This window comes from Cyprinodon variegatus, unplaced genomic scaffold, assembly GCF_000732505.1.
Source record: "Cyprinodon variegatus isolate N-32 unplaced genomic scaffold, C_variegatus-1.0 Scaffold108, whole genome shotgun sequence".
Classification (NCBI taxonomy): domain Eukaryota; kingdom Metazoa; phylum Chordata; class Actinopteri; order Cyprinodontiformes; family Cyprinodontidae; genus Cyprinodon; species Cyprinodon variegatus.
In genome coordinates this window covers 1,252,134-1,271,797 of record NW_015150561.1, presented here as the reverse complement: position 1 = coordinate 1,271,797, position 19,664 = coordinate 1,252,134, and the positions used below count along the sequence as shown (strand labels likewise).

The 19,664-nt window shown below is 37.2% G+C and overlaps 2 protein-coding genes across 3 annotated transcripts; one reads left to right on the top strand and one right to left on the bottom strand.

Annotated features, from left to right (window-relative positions):
- Positions 1-2,012: 2,012 nt before the first annotated feature.
- nudt1 (nudix hydrolase 1) lies at positions 2,013-8,139 on the bottom strand. Of its 2 annotated transcripts, none has more exons than XM_015374719.1 (4): positions 7,952-8,139; positions 7,666-7,830; positions 4,086-4,231; positions 2,013-2,386 (listed from the first exon to the last, which is right to left on the bottom strand). In XM_015374719.1, the coding sequence occupies exons 2-4, from the start codon at positions 7,815-7,817 to the stop codon at positions 2,214-2,216; spliced, it is 471 nt and encodes a 156-aa protein (XP_015230205.1). In that variant the 5' UTR covers positions 7,818-7,830; positions 7,952-8,139; the 3' UTR covers positions 2,013-2,213. The 2 variants fall into 2 exon arrangements, with proteins under 2 accessions (XP_015230205.1, XP_015230206.1); XM_015374720.1 differs by having other exon boundaries at positions 7,666-7,826; positions 7,952-8,126.
- Positions 8,140-9,713: 1,574 nt separating this feature from the next.
- ftsj2 (FtsJ RNA methyltransferase homolog 2 (E. coli)) lies at positions 9,714-14,730 on the top strand. The gene is made up of 2 exons (XM_015374718.1): positions 9,714-10,035; positions 13,695-14,730. The coding sequence occupies exons 1-2, from the start codon at positions 9,747-9,749 to the stop codon at positions 14,123-14,125; spliced, it is 720 nt and encodes a 239-aa protein (XP_015230204.1). The 5' UTR covers positions 9,714-9,746; the 3' UTR covers positions 14,126-14,730.
- Positions 14,731-19,664: the final 4,934 nt, after the last annotated feature.

Here is a 19,664-nt window from a genome sequence, read left to right as displayed (position 1 = left end):
TTGCCTTTTTTTTGCTGACGTGCTCCCCCAACAGAAGCCAAGACCGCTCGTACCCGACTTTTTTTTCTCTTTTTTTTTTCCTTTTCGAGCTAACGACACAACTATCTCATTAATTGTTTTGTTGAGATAAGATAATTATCTTGTTATCACGAGGAGATACTTATTGATTTCTTAAGAAAACAAGATAATTAACCGGTTTGAGTAACGAATGAGGCTGGCCTACAGCCCTGGATTCCCAGTCCATCCATGCCTGCGGTATCCGTAGTTGTGCAGTCGCGGTGCCGCGTATGGGCAAATAATCAGCTTTTTAGATTCCTTTTTCTTTTCACTAATTGTCAGGTCATGGTAGGTGATTGGATTGCATGAAGTATAGTAGAAACAAATAGGACTTTTTGTTAAAATAAAAAATCTTTAGTCTGAACTTATTTTGGGGGTTAATGCACCTGTTATCCCAGAGGCATAGGCCTAATTGCTTAAGAACAACGTCGTCTTGATACCTAAAAGTTAAACACAGGGTTATTTACAGAATTACACATAGGCTGCCATGACTTATACTTATAAATCCTCTCCCGCTGTTGAGGTTTCTAAGGATGTAATTAGTTTTAACACACACCAATGATCTCGTTATTGCGAGAAAACAACTTTCTAATGAGAAAATTATCATCTAATTATCACGAGAAAACTGCTTCGCTATGTCTAGAACAGCTGGATTTATCTCCAACTCCATAACACGGGCTACAGGCTAGATACTGCAAAACAAGGCAGGCCAGTAATTTAACATAACTGTGCTTTGTGCAGGGCTGGTTAGCAAAGTAGGGGAAAAAAGCAACTCTTGGCATGAGTAAGAGATGGCACTTTAACCCCCCTCCCCTTATTTTTATAATACAAATGGCACAATTTTTAAGAAAACTAATTTCCATTTTGCTTAAATTGTATACATATTGTTTGCCATCCCACTGTACTTATTTGTGCTGTCCTATGTAGAAATATTTTCACTATTATACTACTATTGTTAGTTCTGACATTCCAAATGTTACCATGCCCACAGAATATCTATCGTCTATTATTGTAAAAATGCCTCTTTTGTGGTAACCCTGACTGCAGACATTTTTGCCTGAGTTTGCACTTTTCTTTCAAAGGTGCTAAAAAAGACCCAAAAGCTGCAGGTGCAGTTGAGTTTCAGCTTTGAAAAGTAGCATTGTGCATTGGAAAAGTTTAAATTTGCACATCTTTACCCATCACTGTGTGCACTTTGACCGTTAGAATATGATCTGCATATTAATCATCTTTGAAGATCTGCTCTGTGCCTACAGACATATTTGCACGTGCAAACCTCCTGACAGGCCCTTAATGTAGAAAAAAAGAGGCAGGGATTTGAACCTTACACGATGTCAAGGCTTCATCTTTGAGAATAATTTATTTTGCATTAATTGAGGAAAAAAATAATGATGAGAACACAGAACATTGCAGATTTGGTGCAGGACGTACCTCTCAATGCGACTTAAAAGGGAGCATTTTGGAGGTTTTTTTGTTTAAAATCTGATCAAAGCAGTCACAGAACATTCAGGAAAGGTTCGCAAACTTTCAAACCACAAAAAAAAAAACAAAAAAAAACTTGGCTTTCTGTGTTAACTGTGTTATAAGCTTCTGAAGCGGACTGTCCTTAAACTTTGACATTGTAGATCAGACACACTTTAATTTTACTGACTAAGCAATAGTACTGACAGTGTCGCTCTACAAAAGCACAATTTGCTGCTTATTGACAAGATAATACAGAAAACAGCAAATCACCATCTTCTGACAGGTCATCAACTTTATTTTATTTTTTTTTACCTTGCCTTTAATCTAAAATCTGATAAAAAAAACTTTGGCTACATGTATTATATATAGACATTTAGATTTGATAAAGCTTTATTTTGTACTAAATAAACTTGCAACATTCTGCTGCTTTGGTTCACTTGGTGATTCCTCTGAATAAAAAAAACACAAAAACATTTATAAAACGAAAAGGTTTATTTCTACTCGTGTTACAGTTGTAAAGTATATAAACTTTTCTCTTCACATCTCTCTTTAGGTCCAACGGATCCTCTCATTTCTTCTGCTAAATGAACCGTGAACATCAACAGTTCACATCTCCACTAATTATGGTCAAAATTTTAAGAAAAAAAATTTCTTGGGTCCCAAACAAATAATTGCTGCATGGTTGTTTTACATCACAGCTCTTGTACCTCTTCCAGCGTGTGGCTCAGAATTACGTCGTGACCCTGGAACTTAAAGTATCCCACGAATCTTTTTTTCTGTAGCATCAAGGGGAACCACAAGATATCATCGGCCCACATCTGATTGAATGGGATTTTGTCACTGTCAAACCACTGGGGCCTCATTTCTGCAAAACACAATATACGAGTTAAAAAGAAACAACAACATAAATAACGGCACCAAAATATGACTTATTTTTGTCTTCCAATGCTCATTTTGATCAGATAATAACTCAATACACAGTTATGTTGGGTGAGAAATAAAAAGTAGCAGTGATAGAAATAGCTGAGTATCAGGTGGGGCCCCGTTCATGAAAACAGGATTTTTAGTTGGTTGATCAGACTGACACAGATGCTGTTTAACACAACGCCAAGAAGGAAAGGTAACAAACCACTCTGAATAAATGCCACCAAAAGATCAATTAACTACTAAATATTAAAAGTGCGACCCCACTTGGGATAAGTGTGTAAGAAAATGGATTGATGGATATTAAAGGATGCACTTGTTTGGTTAGAAAGAGACCGATCAAATTTGGCTTGTATGCAAGGCATGTTGGGAAAAACAATTTTGAAGCTCTTAGGCTTTAAATTTAGACATGAATGAACCCCAAGACTTTTGGATCAATACATTTTGGGCAGATGACAATCAACTTAAAAATGCTTAGGCATGAATGATAATGTAAGGTTTAGCATAAAATATCGGTATAACTCCTCTTTAAAAATGTCAAGCGTGGTGGTGAAGGGGCAGATGATGTAGGCCTGGTATCTTGATGTCATAGAGAGGACCATAAGCTCCTCGTACTCTAGAGTCATATTTCTATTCATATTTAAATATCTTTTGAATGTTTTAATCTTCTTGATTTTTGTTAAATAAATGCACATAAAATGTTTTTCATATTTGACCAAACCTACAGTATTTTTCTCCCCTTTCCGTTTCTCATCTCTGACTTTTGTTACCCTCCAGAGGTTTTGCTTGAGGGTTATTTATGTCTGATTGTATCAGAGGTGGTGGTTTTCAGTTTATCGGTATGTTTAATCCTCACACAGTTGACCTCGATTTTTCTCTTAGAAAGCACACAGCCCTGTGTGTGAATTCTGCAAATTCCTCTTTCTACACTTCCCTTTGCTCTTAAAGGTGTATTGACATATTTTTGAAGCCTTTCCTCTAAAGGTAACCCTTAACATCTTTTTTTTCCTCTGCAGCGAAACATCTTTATTTCGACAGACGATCCTGTAAGGAACAGTAAACAGTGTGATGCTGTTATTACTATTTTTATAGGTTATTGAAAAAAATCTCCCTCCATATAGGCTGCTTACCTTCAGCTGTCTTTCAGTTCCTTCAAACATCTTTCTCAGGGTTCCTTACAATGTTTACTTTCTAACTACTTTTCAAACCACTTTCTTAACCCACCTATATAACACAGGGATCATGAACGTGCTGTAAACTGAAGGGATGAACATATACACCAAAAAAACTTTAAATAACACTTTTTTCTCTAATTTAAAACTTGAAGAATCCGGAGATGCTTGAAGTATTTACATCAATATAAATATGGCACACAAGAACGATGGAGGCTTATTGACCAAAAAAAAAAAAGAAAGAAAGAAACTGTGATTTAATTGCAATCAAGCCTAAAGTCTTTCGTATTAAAATTCAAAGTAGTCAAGTTTAGGAGGAACTAATACCAAAAAGACGTTCTTCTTTAGGGTTTTCAAGATGCTTTTCTTAGAAGGATATTTAAAATGTTGTTTCCCCTCGTTTTTGTATCACTTCTACTTTTATTAAGGATTAAAATACTTTGGTTTCTCAGGATATAAGGAACTTACCATCTGATTCTGTTGGTTCCCCGTTATAACTATCAGCTCTGAAGATGTGGACATCCATCAGCTCAGTTTCTCCAACAAACTCAAATTTGATGTTTCCAATTTTGTCAAGCATGTCCACAGTAAGGCCACTTTCTTCATGAAGTTCCCTACAAAGAAAGATAAAATTATTGTCTGACCTGAACTCCATACAGACACTATAACTGCTTTAATTATTTTCAAATCATAACACACTAGAACAGGGTTCCTCATTTCCGGCCCTCTAGGTCTGGCGTCCTGCACCTTTAAGACGTGTCCCTGCATCACATCCGACTTAAATTTTCAGGTCATTAACAGAACTGTGGAGAACTGCACTGCATGCTGAGGAAATTATTCAACCATTTGTAGTTTTCATGTGTGGAAGCAGAAAAACTAGGGCTGGGCAATATATTGAGATATTTAAATATATTGCATTTTTGTTTTCAAAATTGATATAAAATAAGTCTATACTGTTTATATGGAGGTAAGCACATGTTTACGAATACCAGCAGGTTCCTTTTCAGCCATTTCAGACATAATCTAATGTTCATCTACAGCTGTTTGTTAGAAAATGTTCAATTTATGTGATATTCAGCACAAAGCTTCATAGTCTGGCCAGCCAGGCTGATTAGGCTGTGTATATAAGTCTGGAAAGGAGCGTTTAGAACCTTATTTCAAAGGTGGGACTAAAAGAATCAGCGGAATTCGTTTAGAACCAATCATATAACTACGTATGTGAAGCAAAGACATTTTTTTTTTCTAAAAAAAGAAAAGCTTTTACAGCTGCCAGTTGTTGAAATGTATACGATATAAACTGCCCTGAAGGGACAGAATAAAGGGCATGAATAAAGCATCACTCTGTTGCAGCTGCAGTCTTGACTGTTATTGTTACAGATGAAATGAATAGATATCCACGCTGTAACAGGTTTAATAACGGAGAGTATGGAGCTTAATTGACCAGGCTAATTCAGAGATGCATTTTAATAACTACTTCATGAAAGGAAAAAGCATATCAACATAAGTCTGCTTCTATTAAACGTTTGTGTAACTCTTTGGTTAATTTTACATAGATTTGCTGTTTATCATACCTTTTGGTGTTAACTTTTCTTCCCTACTTTAGTGATATTAATTAATCAAGCCTTTTCTAACATTCTACTGTACAAAATAAGTAATAAAAGCTGGTAAGATTTGTGCTAATATCCTATCCGGTCAATATCGGTATCATAACTATTAAACATGCTTAAAGGCAAAACAGGTCTCTCTGTTTGGAAACAGTTTTGAAGTGGGCCTGAATGGCTTCTAACTTTATTTTTAGAACAAACTATGTTGTCATGAATAATAGCTACTTCCTAGATAAAATATAAATGTAGTTTGTATAATTGGAATAAATCTTCACCAATCAGGAATTATACCTTTTGTTTTCTGTTACTCTGAACTCAACTCTCACTGCTACTGCTACTCTCACTAGCTTTGCTTCAAAGGGTAAATATATTAAAAAATTGATCCCTTTGTGCAAAACATTGTTTAGATATTCAAGCTGAGACCTAAATAACATTTCTTGATGTTAATATTTGAAAGTCTCTGTGCTTTTCATCAAGCAGTTGTAAACATCTGTCTACCTTGAGTCTGGTTTGTTTCTCCCCAATGTTTTCCCACTTCCTAGAGTTACATTTTAAAATTAATAATCTGGTTTCCTGAGATAAACATTTATTTTACTGAATTTTTCTGAATCTGGCTAAACTTGACTCCTTATTGGATTATATATAAATGCTGATTGCTCTTATTGAAATGACGTAACTGGATGTACCTGGATTGGAAAGGGACCTTTATTCAAAGGGAATGAGAAGAAGTTATATGTTGGTAGTAAAAGAAATAAAGTAAAGTAGAATTATGCTTTGTAAAAAAAACTTATGAACCTAAACTAAATTATTAAGAAGAAACTAAGACCCCAGGCAGACCAGCTTAAAGCCATAAATAAAGCAACCTTGACTTTCTTAACACCTCAGCAAAGCCCCAGGCTGATCGCCTCCATGTGGAGCTGCACTGGCTCACTAATTCATGCAGGGGAGCCCAAAACAACACTAAAATCCTTACTTTTATTTGTTTACATGACATAAACATGTTTTCAGAAACATAGCTTCAAGTTTTCATTAAGTCTTACTATCTAAATACACAGAAATAAAATGCTCAAAAAATGCGGTAATAAATTTGTACATGAGTTTAAAGGTATAGTGGACTAGCCTGATAAACCAGACTAAATTTGAGATTAAATGTGTAATTTAGTCTGGCCCCGATGAATGAGACATCGGAAGATTGTTGATGAGAACAACCCGTTGCTTTTCAAACCATGTCTGACCAATGAGAGCAACTGACTGTGACTGAGTAAGCGTGACAGGAAGGTGGTGGGGGAGTGTAAACAAACAGCCTGTCGGTAAAACGGCGAATATGTCCTTCTTAAAAATGAATGAGCGTAGAGCCTCTTTCTGCTCACGTTTCAATGAAAACCCCAAGTCTAATCCTTCCAGAACTGATTCCAAAGCTGAGTCAAAAATCGCCATCAGAGCCAGCGGTCCTTCACACTATGCCGAGATAGGGTTGCTGCAGATGGGCTGCGGTTAGCCCTGGCTGCCTGGCTCCGCTGGTTGCCGCGGATCTCTCAATTTCGGAATTTTTTTTTTTTAAATTACGAATTAAATCGGTAAATGGACTATATATTGACGCTTTAAAGTATAATATTCTCGATTCAAATGATCTTAAAATGTACTTTTATTGAACAACAGCAACAGAAAAGAGAACTTTTAATTTTCAACGGAGCGCTCCATTGAAAGCTGCTGCTGCCGTAGTGCATTCTAGCATTGTGCTTTCTCCGGCGTCGCGCAGCTTTGTCGTCACGCCCTCCAAACCCCGCCCCCGTTTTGCATCCAGACATTCAAAACACATCTCTGCGTTGTGATTGGCCCGCTAGTTCTAGGGTCTGGGGCATTGATCGGTGCTAGATCAAACTCGCAGGCAAAAATTATTTTGGCAGCTGGTGGGTGGGGCTAGTTTAGTAGGCTAAAAGTGGAGGATGTTCTTTTTCCAGGTGGATCATCAAAATAAGTGGTCCTCCTAATTGTCACTCATTCTGCTGACATGTTTAGGTAAGGCCTTCTTACATGCTCCTCCCAATTTTCTCTTACTGGTGGTGAGTCTAACAAGCTTGTATGAGCGAAGCAAACAGCAACTTTTAAACAGAGCTTGCACAAGGAGAAATGGGCTCGTGCTCTCGCAGGTGTTTAGTAGGCGTTCCCTCTCGGGAGCGGGTACAGGGTTGTGCATGTACATTTTTTTTAAAGTGGAGAGGGCGGGTCTTTTAAAAAATTCGAGAAAATCCTCCACTATACCTTTAAGTTTAGGAATTTAATTAGTTACTGAACAAGAGCCATATATATTTCCAGTAAAGCCCTAATTTAGTTGTTTTCTTCTCATATAAACAAAACTCACCTGCTTGAACAATTGAAGCCTCTGATAGATCCCTCAATCCCTTTAACCACAAATTAACTTTAAATTAATTATATCAATGTACCTTTTAGCGGCATCCTCAATCGTTTCTCCAGGCTGAACTTTGCCCCCGAACCCATTCCACTTCCCAGCCCCAAAGCCCCTCTTCTTCATGCCCAGCAGCACTTTACCAGGCTGGACCACCAGAACAAGAGTGAGCAGCTTGGAGGTCAACATCTCATCTCACTGACTGAGAAAAAGGAGGAGATAATAAGACAGTGGTGGGAAAACAGATGGAACAATACGGGAAAAAAGCTTCTGCAGCTGTTATAATAGTATCCTTTTTCTCTTATAATAAGTGTTTTAATTACATGCTGCAGAAGAATCCCAGCTGAAACACGTATATTTTATCCAAGAAGACAGCAAACCAGCGCTGAAACGAGGCGCCCGCGTGGAGTATGCGGGGCGGTGACGTCATCGATGGCAAGATTTGTAAACAGAAGGATCGGTCAGCCTACAGAGAGAGATACCGCAGGAGGATTATCGTTTGGTTGTGGGATCTGTTGAGTGTGTCACTTCGAAATATGTCCGACTAGAAAAAATAACCCAAAACCTGATTTTTGTTTCTCCCCTTATGAAATACGTGACGCTGCAGTATAAACGTTTTCTACAAAATAAAAATAAATATACATTTTTTTAATAATTATGATAATATGAACAATAATAATATTTATGGAAAAATAGAATTCAAATAAGTTTTGAGTTAAAGGTTTGTTTATACATCTTGTGAAAAGTTAATAGACATATGATAATTGTAAATGCTTCTGCTGGTATTGCTGATTTCATTGCATATTTTACTATCTTTGCATTTTATTGGTTTTTAAATCACTTTATTGAATGATCAGGTTAGGATATTAATTTTCTAATGTAGTTGTAAAAATACTTATTTGAAAATGACTGCTAAAGTTGAATAATAATAATACATTTTATTCAAAACGCCTTTCAAGAAACCAAAATACACTGTATATATAAAATGAGAAAAGACTAAAAGTTTTGCACATTATTATCTCCTTGAACCCCAGTTGGCCTCGGCAGATGGCCGCTCACACTCAGCCTGGTTCTGCTGGAGGTTTCTTCCTGTTCAAAGGGAATTTTTCCTCTCCACTGTCGCTACAAGCATGCTTAGTGAGAGGGATTGCATTTGAGTCAATGCAATCAACTGCTTTTCCATAGATAGAAAACTTTGAATCAATTTGACTGTATGATCTGGTTGAACTGTAAAGTGCCTTGAGATGACTTGTGTTGTGAATTGGCACTATAGAAATAAACTGAATTGAACTGAATCATTTAGTTAGGCCCACAACTCAAACCAAACTCTTGATAGTTATTGGTTACAGCAGTGGTAACCTTACAGTCATTAAATCACTATATAGAATGTATTGAACACAATAAATGAGGATCAGCAAAGATAACTACAATAATTACATATGGCTGTTGCTTAAAGTCCTATTTATTTATGTTTTTGGGGTGTATTCAAAGAGCTACAGTATTTCCCTTCACATTGTTCTGTTAGTCCATGAAAATAAATACGGTAAAGGTATCTAAACTAGCAGAGATTTGGACCAAACTGTTTGAGTTTACTTTTTGTAACATTTATTATTTATCTGGCTCATTATCTAGGTTATTATTATTATATATTTATAAAGGTACAGTAAGTTAATCATGTTTATTTACATAGTACCTTTCACAGACATAGAGGTCACAAAGCGCTTCCCAAAATTAAAATACAAATAAAATACATTTACAGTCACAAAAGACATGGTCAAAAAACAACCCTTAATCTACTGGAATTAAAATGCTATATTAAACAAATAGGTTTCAGTTCACTCTTAAAAACATAAACAGAATCAGTCCAAATGTATATCATATATAATAATATACATAAATAAAATCTTTGGAGATAAATCTGAAAAAAAAAAAAAAAAGAATAATAAATAAACGTGGATTTTGTGCTCTAGTTTAAATCCTTCTGATCATTGCTCCCTCAGAGGAACTTTTTTTCCCTGTTTCCAAATTAAGGGGGACCCAAATAAGCAGTACACACAGAGTTTTGCTTCACGCATGCGCAACGGATGACGGGGAAAACATGACCCTGAATTCAGCCTGATGTGGAGGTTTTCACTTCAGAAGAGATGTTTTCACTGCTCGCTCAGTGCGATGAAGAAGCTGAAGGGAAAAACTGCAGCCGAGCAGCGCTGGGTTTTAAGGCAGCTCAAAGACCCCTATGTTAAAGCTTCACACGCTCTAAACTTCCGGTGCAGGAGCGCCTTCAAACTCCTCCAGATAGATGACAAGTTCAGGCTTTTACAGCCTGGATCCAGCGTGGTGGACTGCGGAGCTGCGCCTGGAGCCTGGAGCCAGGTGGCGGTGCAAAGGGTCAATTCTGCTGGGACAGGTCAGCTTCCAGCCACTCTGAATTTCCAACATTACTGTTTTACATATCAAACGTTTTATCATATATAGATGCATGTTTTGTCATTAAAATACGTTTTAATCTCTAAACATCAATAATTCACCAAACCTTGAAGTGAGAATTGAAAGAATTTGGACATGCAACCCTTGTCAGGGTTAGATGATGACAGGTGCAGCTATAGGTTGGAGGTTTTCAGAGGATTTTAACTAAAACAAAGTTGACACATGTTGAAGTTTTATAGCACAATAAATGTTACTGAGTAACTAAGGTGATCATTTAAGGTGCACAGTTTTTCTGCCATTTAATTAAATAAACTCAAGCAGACAGTGAAAGTGTTTGTGGAAATTGGGCAATGATGAGCAAAATAAAAGGTGTCATTTTTAATCAAACATAATAGTTTTTACACAATTTTTTGGTTTTAATCGGGTTGAAAGTTGTGTTCAACCAATCTTTTGGCTAAACTGACCTAATTTGGCATCGTTTTTACTCAATCTATATTTTTACTTGACAAATTGTACAATTGTTTGATTTTGGTAGATGTGATGTAAATTAAGTTCTTAAACATATTCAATGGACCAAAATAAGAATAGATGAATGAGATAAGTAATTATAGTAATTACAGTACTTATATCAATCCTGGATAACTGAGTTGTTCAGCACATCCTCTCTGAATGTGGTTGGTCTTTTCTTGGGTGGCTGATTTTTTTTGAAAAATAAAATGCAATGGTTCTTTTTGTGGACCTCCTATGGGTTTGTGAGGAATACCTGAAATATTAAAGAATTTAGTTTATTGTTTGTTTAATTAGTCCTAAAATCCAACGGGAGATTATTAAACTAATCTCAGCAATAATGGGACTAAAACGGGGACTAAATCAGGTGGCTAAACAAGAGAAAACATGGAGTAAACCTCATTAAAATAAGCAGTAGGTATAGAGAAAACTTGCGTGCTAGACTGCTGAAAATCTTCATTAATTTACAAAGTTAATTATCTTAGTCCAGATAAAAAAAGATAAAATTAAAATGACATACCTCGTAATAACTGCTCAGAAATATATCTGGTGCCAGTCCCTTACCTCCTCTGCTCTCAGCACAGTGAAAAGGTGGGCTGGTGCAAAAATACGGACTGGATATGAACCTGGCATGTCATTATGTGATAGCACTAAGGTTGTGTTGAAAACGCTGATTGGGTTTTTATCACCATTGTATTTTCATATATAAATAAGTGAAATGGAGTTGAGTTTTAATGTCCGTCATTTTTTAGATTGAAAAATTGGGAATACGGAGTGAGAGCGTGTGAAGACACTGAGATGCGTCTCAAACCTAATGGGTGAGAGTTGATAGCCCTGGAATCATATATTATTACAATACTGCTTTATATTCAAGCTAGAAGCAGCAAGGGAAAAAAAATCAAATTTTACCCAAAAAAAAAAAAATGCAGCGCAAAAAAAGATGCTGCAGACGCCCAATCTCAGACACTCTGGTGGGAGAAACACAGGTAAGTGACCACAATCATCTGACAGAAGGTGATGATCTCAGTGAGTCACTTACCTGGTTTAACAGTTCAGTTAAACCAGGGCGTACACTGTGCAATTTTGTTCAATCGTTGCACGTAGCCACAGCTCACACTGTACGACTAACCGCAGGGTTTAGTCGTAAAGTGTGAGCTCATAGCTCACGATTTATGTTCCACCCGATGTACTGATGCAATCTACCTGCTCACTACTATAGTCTGTCAATTTACAGACAGAACTGCATTTAACTCATTGTGTTACAACTTAGAGGAAGAATAAAAAGAAAAATCCATGTTTGCGCCCTGAGCGATTTGCCCATGATGGTCGGGAGAAAATCAAACATTCCTGATCGGGAGGTGGTCGTGAGAGGCTGATCGCCCCTCGTTACCTCCTGTACACTACACAACTCACGACGCACAATCAGGCTGAAAGTCGGCCCGATCAAATGATTTTCACACGACTGGAAAATCGCCCCGAAAATCGCACAGTGTGCGCCGGGCTTAACCATGCTCAGACCGTTCTCGTCATGGTTTCAAAAGGGTAGTGTAATCTAGGGCTGGGCGATATAGAAAAAAAGCTCGATATTGATCCCCCCCCCCCCCACGCCGCCCCCATTCTTCTAAGTTCAGCTTAGTTTCCTGCTTTAACCTGAGTTATTACTTTGAAGCTGCTGGCCCCTCAGCATTTTTCTCTCAATTGTTAGAACTACGTGGCAAACTGCCCAGAACTGAATATATATATATATTTTCCCGAAATTCCCGAAGATTCCTCGGAGGAGAGCCGCGCCGGGGATTACACAGCTCGTACTCCTGCGGGTGTGAGCGGCTGAGATGATAAAAAAAAGTTGGTTGTGTTACCAGACTTCGTTTTCACTGGTTCCCTACACATTTTCCAGATGACTGTGGTTTGTTTTTTGTCCGACTTGCCATGACCGAAATACTGCCAGACTGCCGAACTACAAAAACCCTTCTTTGGAACAATTTCCTCCGACTCTCCTTGCTGCGACATCTTCATGTGCTCTGTGTTGTGGTTTGAGAGGGCGGCGCTTTGTGATGGCGGGTCCGCGATTGTGATTGGTTGGGAGGAAGTAGTGACTAGCATAAACCTACATGATAGGCTACAATGAGAAGGAAGGAAAACTGCGTTTTTTTATCGAACTTTTATCGACCCTCTTTTTTTCTATTGCGCCACACGTCTATCGATCGATATATATCGTTATTGAATTATCGTTCAGCCCTATAAACCGTGCTATTGTCTCTAGGGAGTTTTTTTTAGGCTGGTAATTTTTACATATAAAAGATGGAAAGGTTGTTTGGTTTTAGAAATTGATTTTCACTTAATTATTGACCCACCTGAATTACTCAAAATTAAAATCCACAGATTAGACTTCTAAGGAAGACCAGAAATTGCTCTTGGTCTTTAAAAATGTGATAAGCGGATTTTCCTAAAGATTTAATCTCAAACACAAATTATCATTTTGAGATTGATTTCCTAAAATTCTTTTTTTTATTTTTATTTTTATTTTGTTTACAATCACATTAAACATCCAAATTTAATGTCCAGATATTAGCTTTCACACTTTTAATGCCAGGACTTCTTTTCCAAATCAATCAGTATACTTTGTCATCATTGTCACATTGAGGTCATAACTGTCTAGTGACGCTGCTGTAAATAAAGATTGATACAAAGATTGTTCTAGATTATCCTCCATTAAACACTTTGACAAAAAAAATAAGTAAATACCGGCAGATGTGTCATTGTGATGGATAACACGGCCCAGAGATGTTAAACTTCTGAAAGATGAGTTTGGCAAACTAATTAGTATCTATGGTTTGGAAACAGATTAAAGTTAATTTGTCACACTTTAGTTGGCGGAAATATGCATAACTTGCAAAACACTAGTGTGGAATTTTTAAATGAAAGTCAAGTTAATTTTGGAATCAAAGAGATTTAAAAACAACTGAAGGGGCATGAAGGATTAGGAACAGAAGCATATCTTTTAAAAATGGTTTTGTTTATCAGGTTATTTTGCTGTCGCTCAGTTTGCCACAGGCTGGTGTTGGTGGTAACAGATAACACACACATAGATGGGAAATGAAGTGTCTCAGTGGCTGTTTCCTGTCGTTTTAGATCAAGACTTGCCGCGTGGAACAGTTATTGGCATCGATCTTCTCAACATACCACCTCTGGACGGAGCCCACTTCCTCTCCAGTCATGATGTCACTGACCCCGCTACGCACGCCAAGCTGAGGGAGCTTCTCCCCCAGGGGGAGGCTCATATCATCCTGAGCGACATGGCGCCCAACGCCAGTGGCTTCAGAGACATGGACCACGAGAGACTGATCACCATGTGTTTGTCTCTGATAGACTTGGCTGAGAAGATTCTGCTGCCTGGAGGCTCTCTGCTTTGCAAATACTGGGATGGGGTTTTTTCTCATCAGCTTCAGGAGAAACTCTCATCCGTGTTCAGCAGCGTTCGGACTATAAAACCACAAGCCAGCCGAATGGATTCAGCTGAGAAATATTTCCTCGCTAGAATGTACAGGAAGCCTTTTAAGTAATATTTGTATATATCTGATGACTGCTGCATGTTTTCTCTGCTGTGTCTTTGATCAGCAGGCTGTTTGAACATGAAGTGTTTTACTTGGTGGCTGTTATCAGAAGATGGCAGTGTTGAGACATCAGTGAGGCTTTCTGCTCCAGGCACAAACTCAAGCATATTAAAGACTGCGATGTGCGTTTGTGCCCTGCAAACCAAACACAGAAGCAGCACTTAATCAGTAAAATGAAAACCTATGCAAGACATCAGGGAGATTCCTCAAGAGCATTTTTCTTATTATTGCCCCCCGGTAGCCGTTTTTTTTTTCTTCTTTTTTTTATTATTTGCTTTGATGCAGAAAGTTGTTTAGCTCTGATGTTCATGGTTGTTTTAGGGACTTGGAGCCACGTGGAGTTGTTATGAACAGCAGATTAAGAGTGAAACAGTTTCCCCTGCTGCGTCATGTACAGAGGGACTCATTGAAAGTATGCAGACAGAAACATTGAACCTATTCGACTCTTATTCACCTTTGCTGTCTGAACGAGGAAAGCCTCTAAGGTCTTAGGTGAAATTTGTTAATAAGTTGATGAATTTTATTCTATCTCTCAATTTCACCTCAATCACAGCCAAAACGCATCAGGGATTGGCTTTCTTCTATTTTTCCTGTCTCCCTTATTTGAATAAAATTATTAACATACAGAATGTGTAATAAATTAACAATAAACATTGTTTCTGCAGCTAGAGCTGAACCTTTAGTCCAGTTTATAGTTGGGTATTAGTTTCTGCTGCTCAATGTGCCTCTTTTATTATTTTAATTTGTCATATGGGATTCATTCTTCACATTTTATGCATGTGAATATTTTTTAATTTTCTTGACATTTAATGAAATAGACTTAAAAAAACATTTTTATGGATGCATTTCAGTAAATAAGAACATGATTGAAATATTTAATTATTTCAGTAATTGAATTAATAATGTTGAAACCCTTCTAGATTGATCACTCCCTGTATGATGACTTTGTTTTTCTTTATATTGATTTAATGATAGATTTACAGCTAGGAGAAATCCAAAATTCTGTTTCTCATGAACTCTTAAGATCATTAGAAATATTCTTAGGAACTATGGAAAAAGCATTTTTCTTCATAAACAACCTTCAGAATCATGGGACACATCGCTGAGTTCAAAACAATCTTGCAGTCGCCCACACTCTCCACCTAAAGGTAAGTTACTGGATGTTTACAATCATTAATGGGGATTTCAGCAGAAGACGAATGTATCACTGAAAAAGGTGCACAGGAAACGGATACCCACAGCCCTAGGTGGATTATGAAGCAAAACTCTTTCAATACTGTGAGTGAATTTCACAAAGAATGAAATGCAACTGGAATCATAGCTTTAAGAGCAGTTATATCTAGAATGTTTGCAATAACTTGCATTTTGTCACACGATACTGCTGAGCATCAGAATCTTACCTAAATGATGAAAAGGAACCAGACTGTTGCTCATTGGTCCAAGGTCCTCTTTCCACTCAAGCTCATTTGCATTGCAAGTAGAGATCAAATTTCCAGAGTCTGTTAAAAGAATTTTAAGCACAGAATTCCTTGAAGTTCTGTATTAAGTTTGCACAACTAGTGATGGTTTAGAGAGCTGTGTCATCTGCTGCTGTATTTCTCCTGTGTTATAATACCGGTACGTTAAACGTCTGTAGAGCCATCTTCTGGAAAATTTAAAGCACTTCTGCTGACAAGCTTCATTGAAATGCTGATGTCACTTTGCAGCAGGACTTGGCATCTGCTGACACTGCCAAAGGTACCAACACCTGCTTTAATGACCACGGTATCGCTGTGCTCCATTGGCCAGAAATCTTTCCTGACCTAATCCCCAAGGAGAATCTATGGAGTACCATCAGAAGGAAAATGAAAGATGTGAAATCCAACATTGCAGATGAGCTGACGGTCGCTACTAAAGCGACCTGGAGTTCTTATATACTTTGGCAGAGCTGCAGGTAAATCTTCTCAATTCCATGCAGCATTTATGCAATCACTCATGCTGTGTGACCATTTTGATGTGCTCTGGGTTTAACATAAAATGAGCATGATTAATCTATTATTATCTGCACAAAATTCTACTAACATTGCACATTGCTTAAATAAATATACATAAAAGCACTGTTCCATTGATGTATTTGCATCATGTTACCTTACAGCTAATATTTGTTACAGGTTCACTTCAATCTCAAGAGGGATCAGAGGTATAATCTATCTTTTTACGAAGACTCTCACAATGAAAAATCTATTTATTAGGTTCTAAAACATCATTTATAAAAAAACAGACATCTAAATGGCTTTGTTGAGCATTCACCCAGTTTGTTAGATTTGCTCAATGAATTCATGCCTCTTAGATTAATTGACAAATTTTCATTCCTTAGGAAACTCAACTGCCCCAAATTACTCATAACTGATCATTTTTAGTGAAATCAGATTAAGGCTTAATAGATTTTTACCTCTGATCATTCTTCAAAATGAAAAAGAAAAGCCTAATCAAGATCAAATTTGCATTTATCAAGCAAAAGAAGACCTGAATACATTTATAAGTCTGCTATTTGGCCTTTGTGTCTCAGGAGTGATGAGCAATACAGTACAGACTGAAACATTCATGCCTCTCGGCAAAATTAACTGCACAGAAGGGGGACTGACCTCTAAAGATGATTGTTTGGAATGAAAGGGAGCAGTCATGCCTGTTGATGAAGCTGATAGTGAAAGATGTGAACAGATGACCAATTTTATTTCTCATTACTTGTTGATTATTCTGCCCTGCGTTATTCAGATTCAAATTATTGCAGAATTGCTGTGGGATCTGTAAATTCCATCGGTGCTGAGCGACTCGCTCTCACGACGAATGATTATTCGCTCACAGGTTAATTCATTCTTTTCTGGCCAGATGGAGGTACAGATGTAAAAATTACCAAATGAAGAGAGGAAAACGGGCTGAGAGAAACAAATGTTAGATTTAGACGTTAAACTGAAAGGTTTGGGTCGTTTTTATGTTGCAAAAGAACAATCTATTCATTAAAATCTATCTCATGCAGGTGGATTTTTTTTTTTTATATAAAAGGAGTTTCAAAAGCATTAAACTTTATTAGAAATATCTGTTAGGAGAGTTATAAAATCAAAGGACACAATTTCTTTATGTGAAACTGAAGAACAGTTTTCTCCTTTTTATACCCATAATTTAAAATGTTTTGAAAAGGCTGGATTCTTAAAAGAGACACTCACCTCTCCTTGATCATTGTGATGCTGAAGCTGAACACGAGTCAGAGTGCCACTGAATGGTTTAAGAGCTGAACAGATTCCTTTCACCATCTACAAGCTTTTATTAAAGTCTGCCTGCCGGACAGGAGCTTGGGAGAGTTCATTGTGCTACGATGGAAACAGCATACAATAAAACACTGAGTGCATTTTGCCAAAGAAAGAATCTTTCCTTTTTTTAATCTTTGCACGACCTCAAACAACACAGCACACTACATTATCTCAACCAATTGACAGGAAATTAAAGGAATGGTAATATCATGTTCTGCTATTGTATCATCCAATTCACTTTTGCTGACCTGAGTTGCCAGAATGAATTTCTCGTCTGGCAAACATTTATCATTCCTCTGAGCCCCTGAATGTCCAAAGACGGAGCCAAACAAACATTTGCAGACACAAAGTAAGGACTGCCATCATGAATTTGGTAGTGGACAAAAAATAGGACTCCTTTTATGAGAAAAATGTTTCCTGGTTAGTTAAAAAGGCTCCTGTTTGTTTCAGCCACAGTAATTCAGCCAATCCCTGATGATATGATGCTGCCAATTACATTCATGGCCAGATTGGAACTGCTGGGACAAAAAAAAACAACATTTAAATATTTTCACATCAAACTAAAAAACAATGAGTCATTGTAACAAATGAATAAAATTATGTTCAACTTGCTGAATGTACAAAATATTAAGAATTAATCAAATATTAAATTTGTATTAATTACATTAAGATTTTTTTTTTGGTAACTGTCTTTTAACAATTTTCTACATTTCACTTTTTAAATGTTCTTCTGATTTTGATCATTTATACTTCAGTTGAAACTTCAGTTGTACATACTGCTGTCAATGTTTGATGTTGGATGCTTGCAAGCAGCATGGCAAATTGACAGATTCAATGATAATAATAATAAACCAAGACAGGAATCAAACAAAGAAGCCAGTGAAGAATTGAACCATGTGAGGGCATAAATGTTGAGAGAAGACATGAGAAGAATGAGAAGACATGAGCTTTGGCTGAGGGGGAATGATTAAAAAAGTCAAACACAGAAAAACACTATTAGGACAGTAGCATAACAAGTCCAGATGACAGAAAATACATTAATGTGAAAACAACGGCATGACTAAAGGGCAGCACTAAAAGATACACAAGAAATACGATTAAAAGAGACAGAAATAGCAGGAATTACAGAGCATTATAAACAATAAGAACAATGCTGGAAAAGCACAGACAAATAATAAAAAAACATAATCAGAACCTAACACATCATGGCACACATGCTTATATGTTTGAATAATTTTGGCATTTTAATTATGGATTTTAACAGGTTACAGAATTTATTTAGGGCAGATGTCTTGAACAGGGGTTCTGTGGCCACTAGGGGGTCCACAGAGGTACTGCATGGGGGTCACGGACGTTTTGGTTTATTAGACTTTCTTTTATATTTCCCACTTCAATTATTCCCACTAATTGAAATGTTTTTGAATACATTTTATCATGAATTCAACACACTGCAGTAAACAGATAAATGGAGCCAGAAGATGTCGTTCAGTCATCAATGCACACATTCAGCAACACACAGGAGCTCTTTCAAGCTGGGCACCGTTTCATTCACAACATCTGTCGCATCAACGAGGAATAAGAATCAGAAATACTTTAATAATCCCATGGGGAAATTACTTTCATTACATTACTCCATCTGTAATAGAGTGACCATAGGACCAGTTTGATATAACGCAATTAGGGGGGTTGCCATCAGTTTGGGGGTCCTTGGCCTGGAAAATGTTGAAGATCTCTGATTTAGGGGATTCCAAAAAAGTAAAAAAAAAAAACAATTCACTGGACCGGTTTCCAAGATTGGAGACGTTTCGCTTCCCATCCAGGAAGCTTTTTTAGTTCAAAATGTCAGGAATAGTGTTGAGTTCGAGGCTATATACCGTAGCCCAACAAGGCCTTGTTTTTGTTTAGAAAACATGCAAATTGAAACGAACGAACAGGTCTTCCCCATTGGAATGGGGGTCATTTGGCTTCTTTTGTTAGCCTGCAATGCCCCATACCTTTCTATGTCTCTGGGTGTCATTAAACGGAATTATTGGCCTGGCTGAATAGGGGTCTTCTGTCCGCCTGTAAAGGGGTTGGGGTTGCGATGATAACGGGAAGGGATCAACTGAATTGCTGCATTTTAGTTTTTTTTTTTTTTTTTTGAATGAGTATGACCTGGAATACTAAGCATCTTCACCAGCATATTTAGGGGATTATTGTTG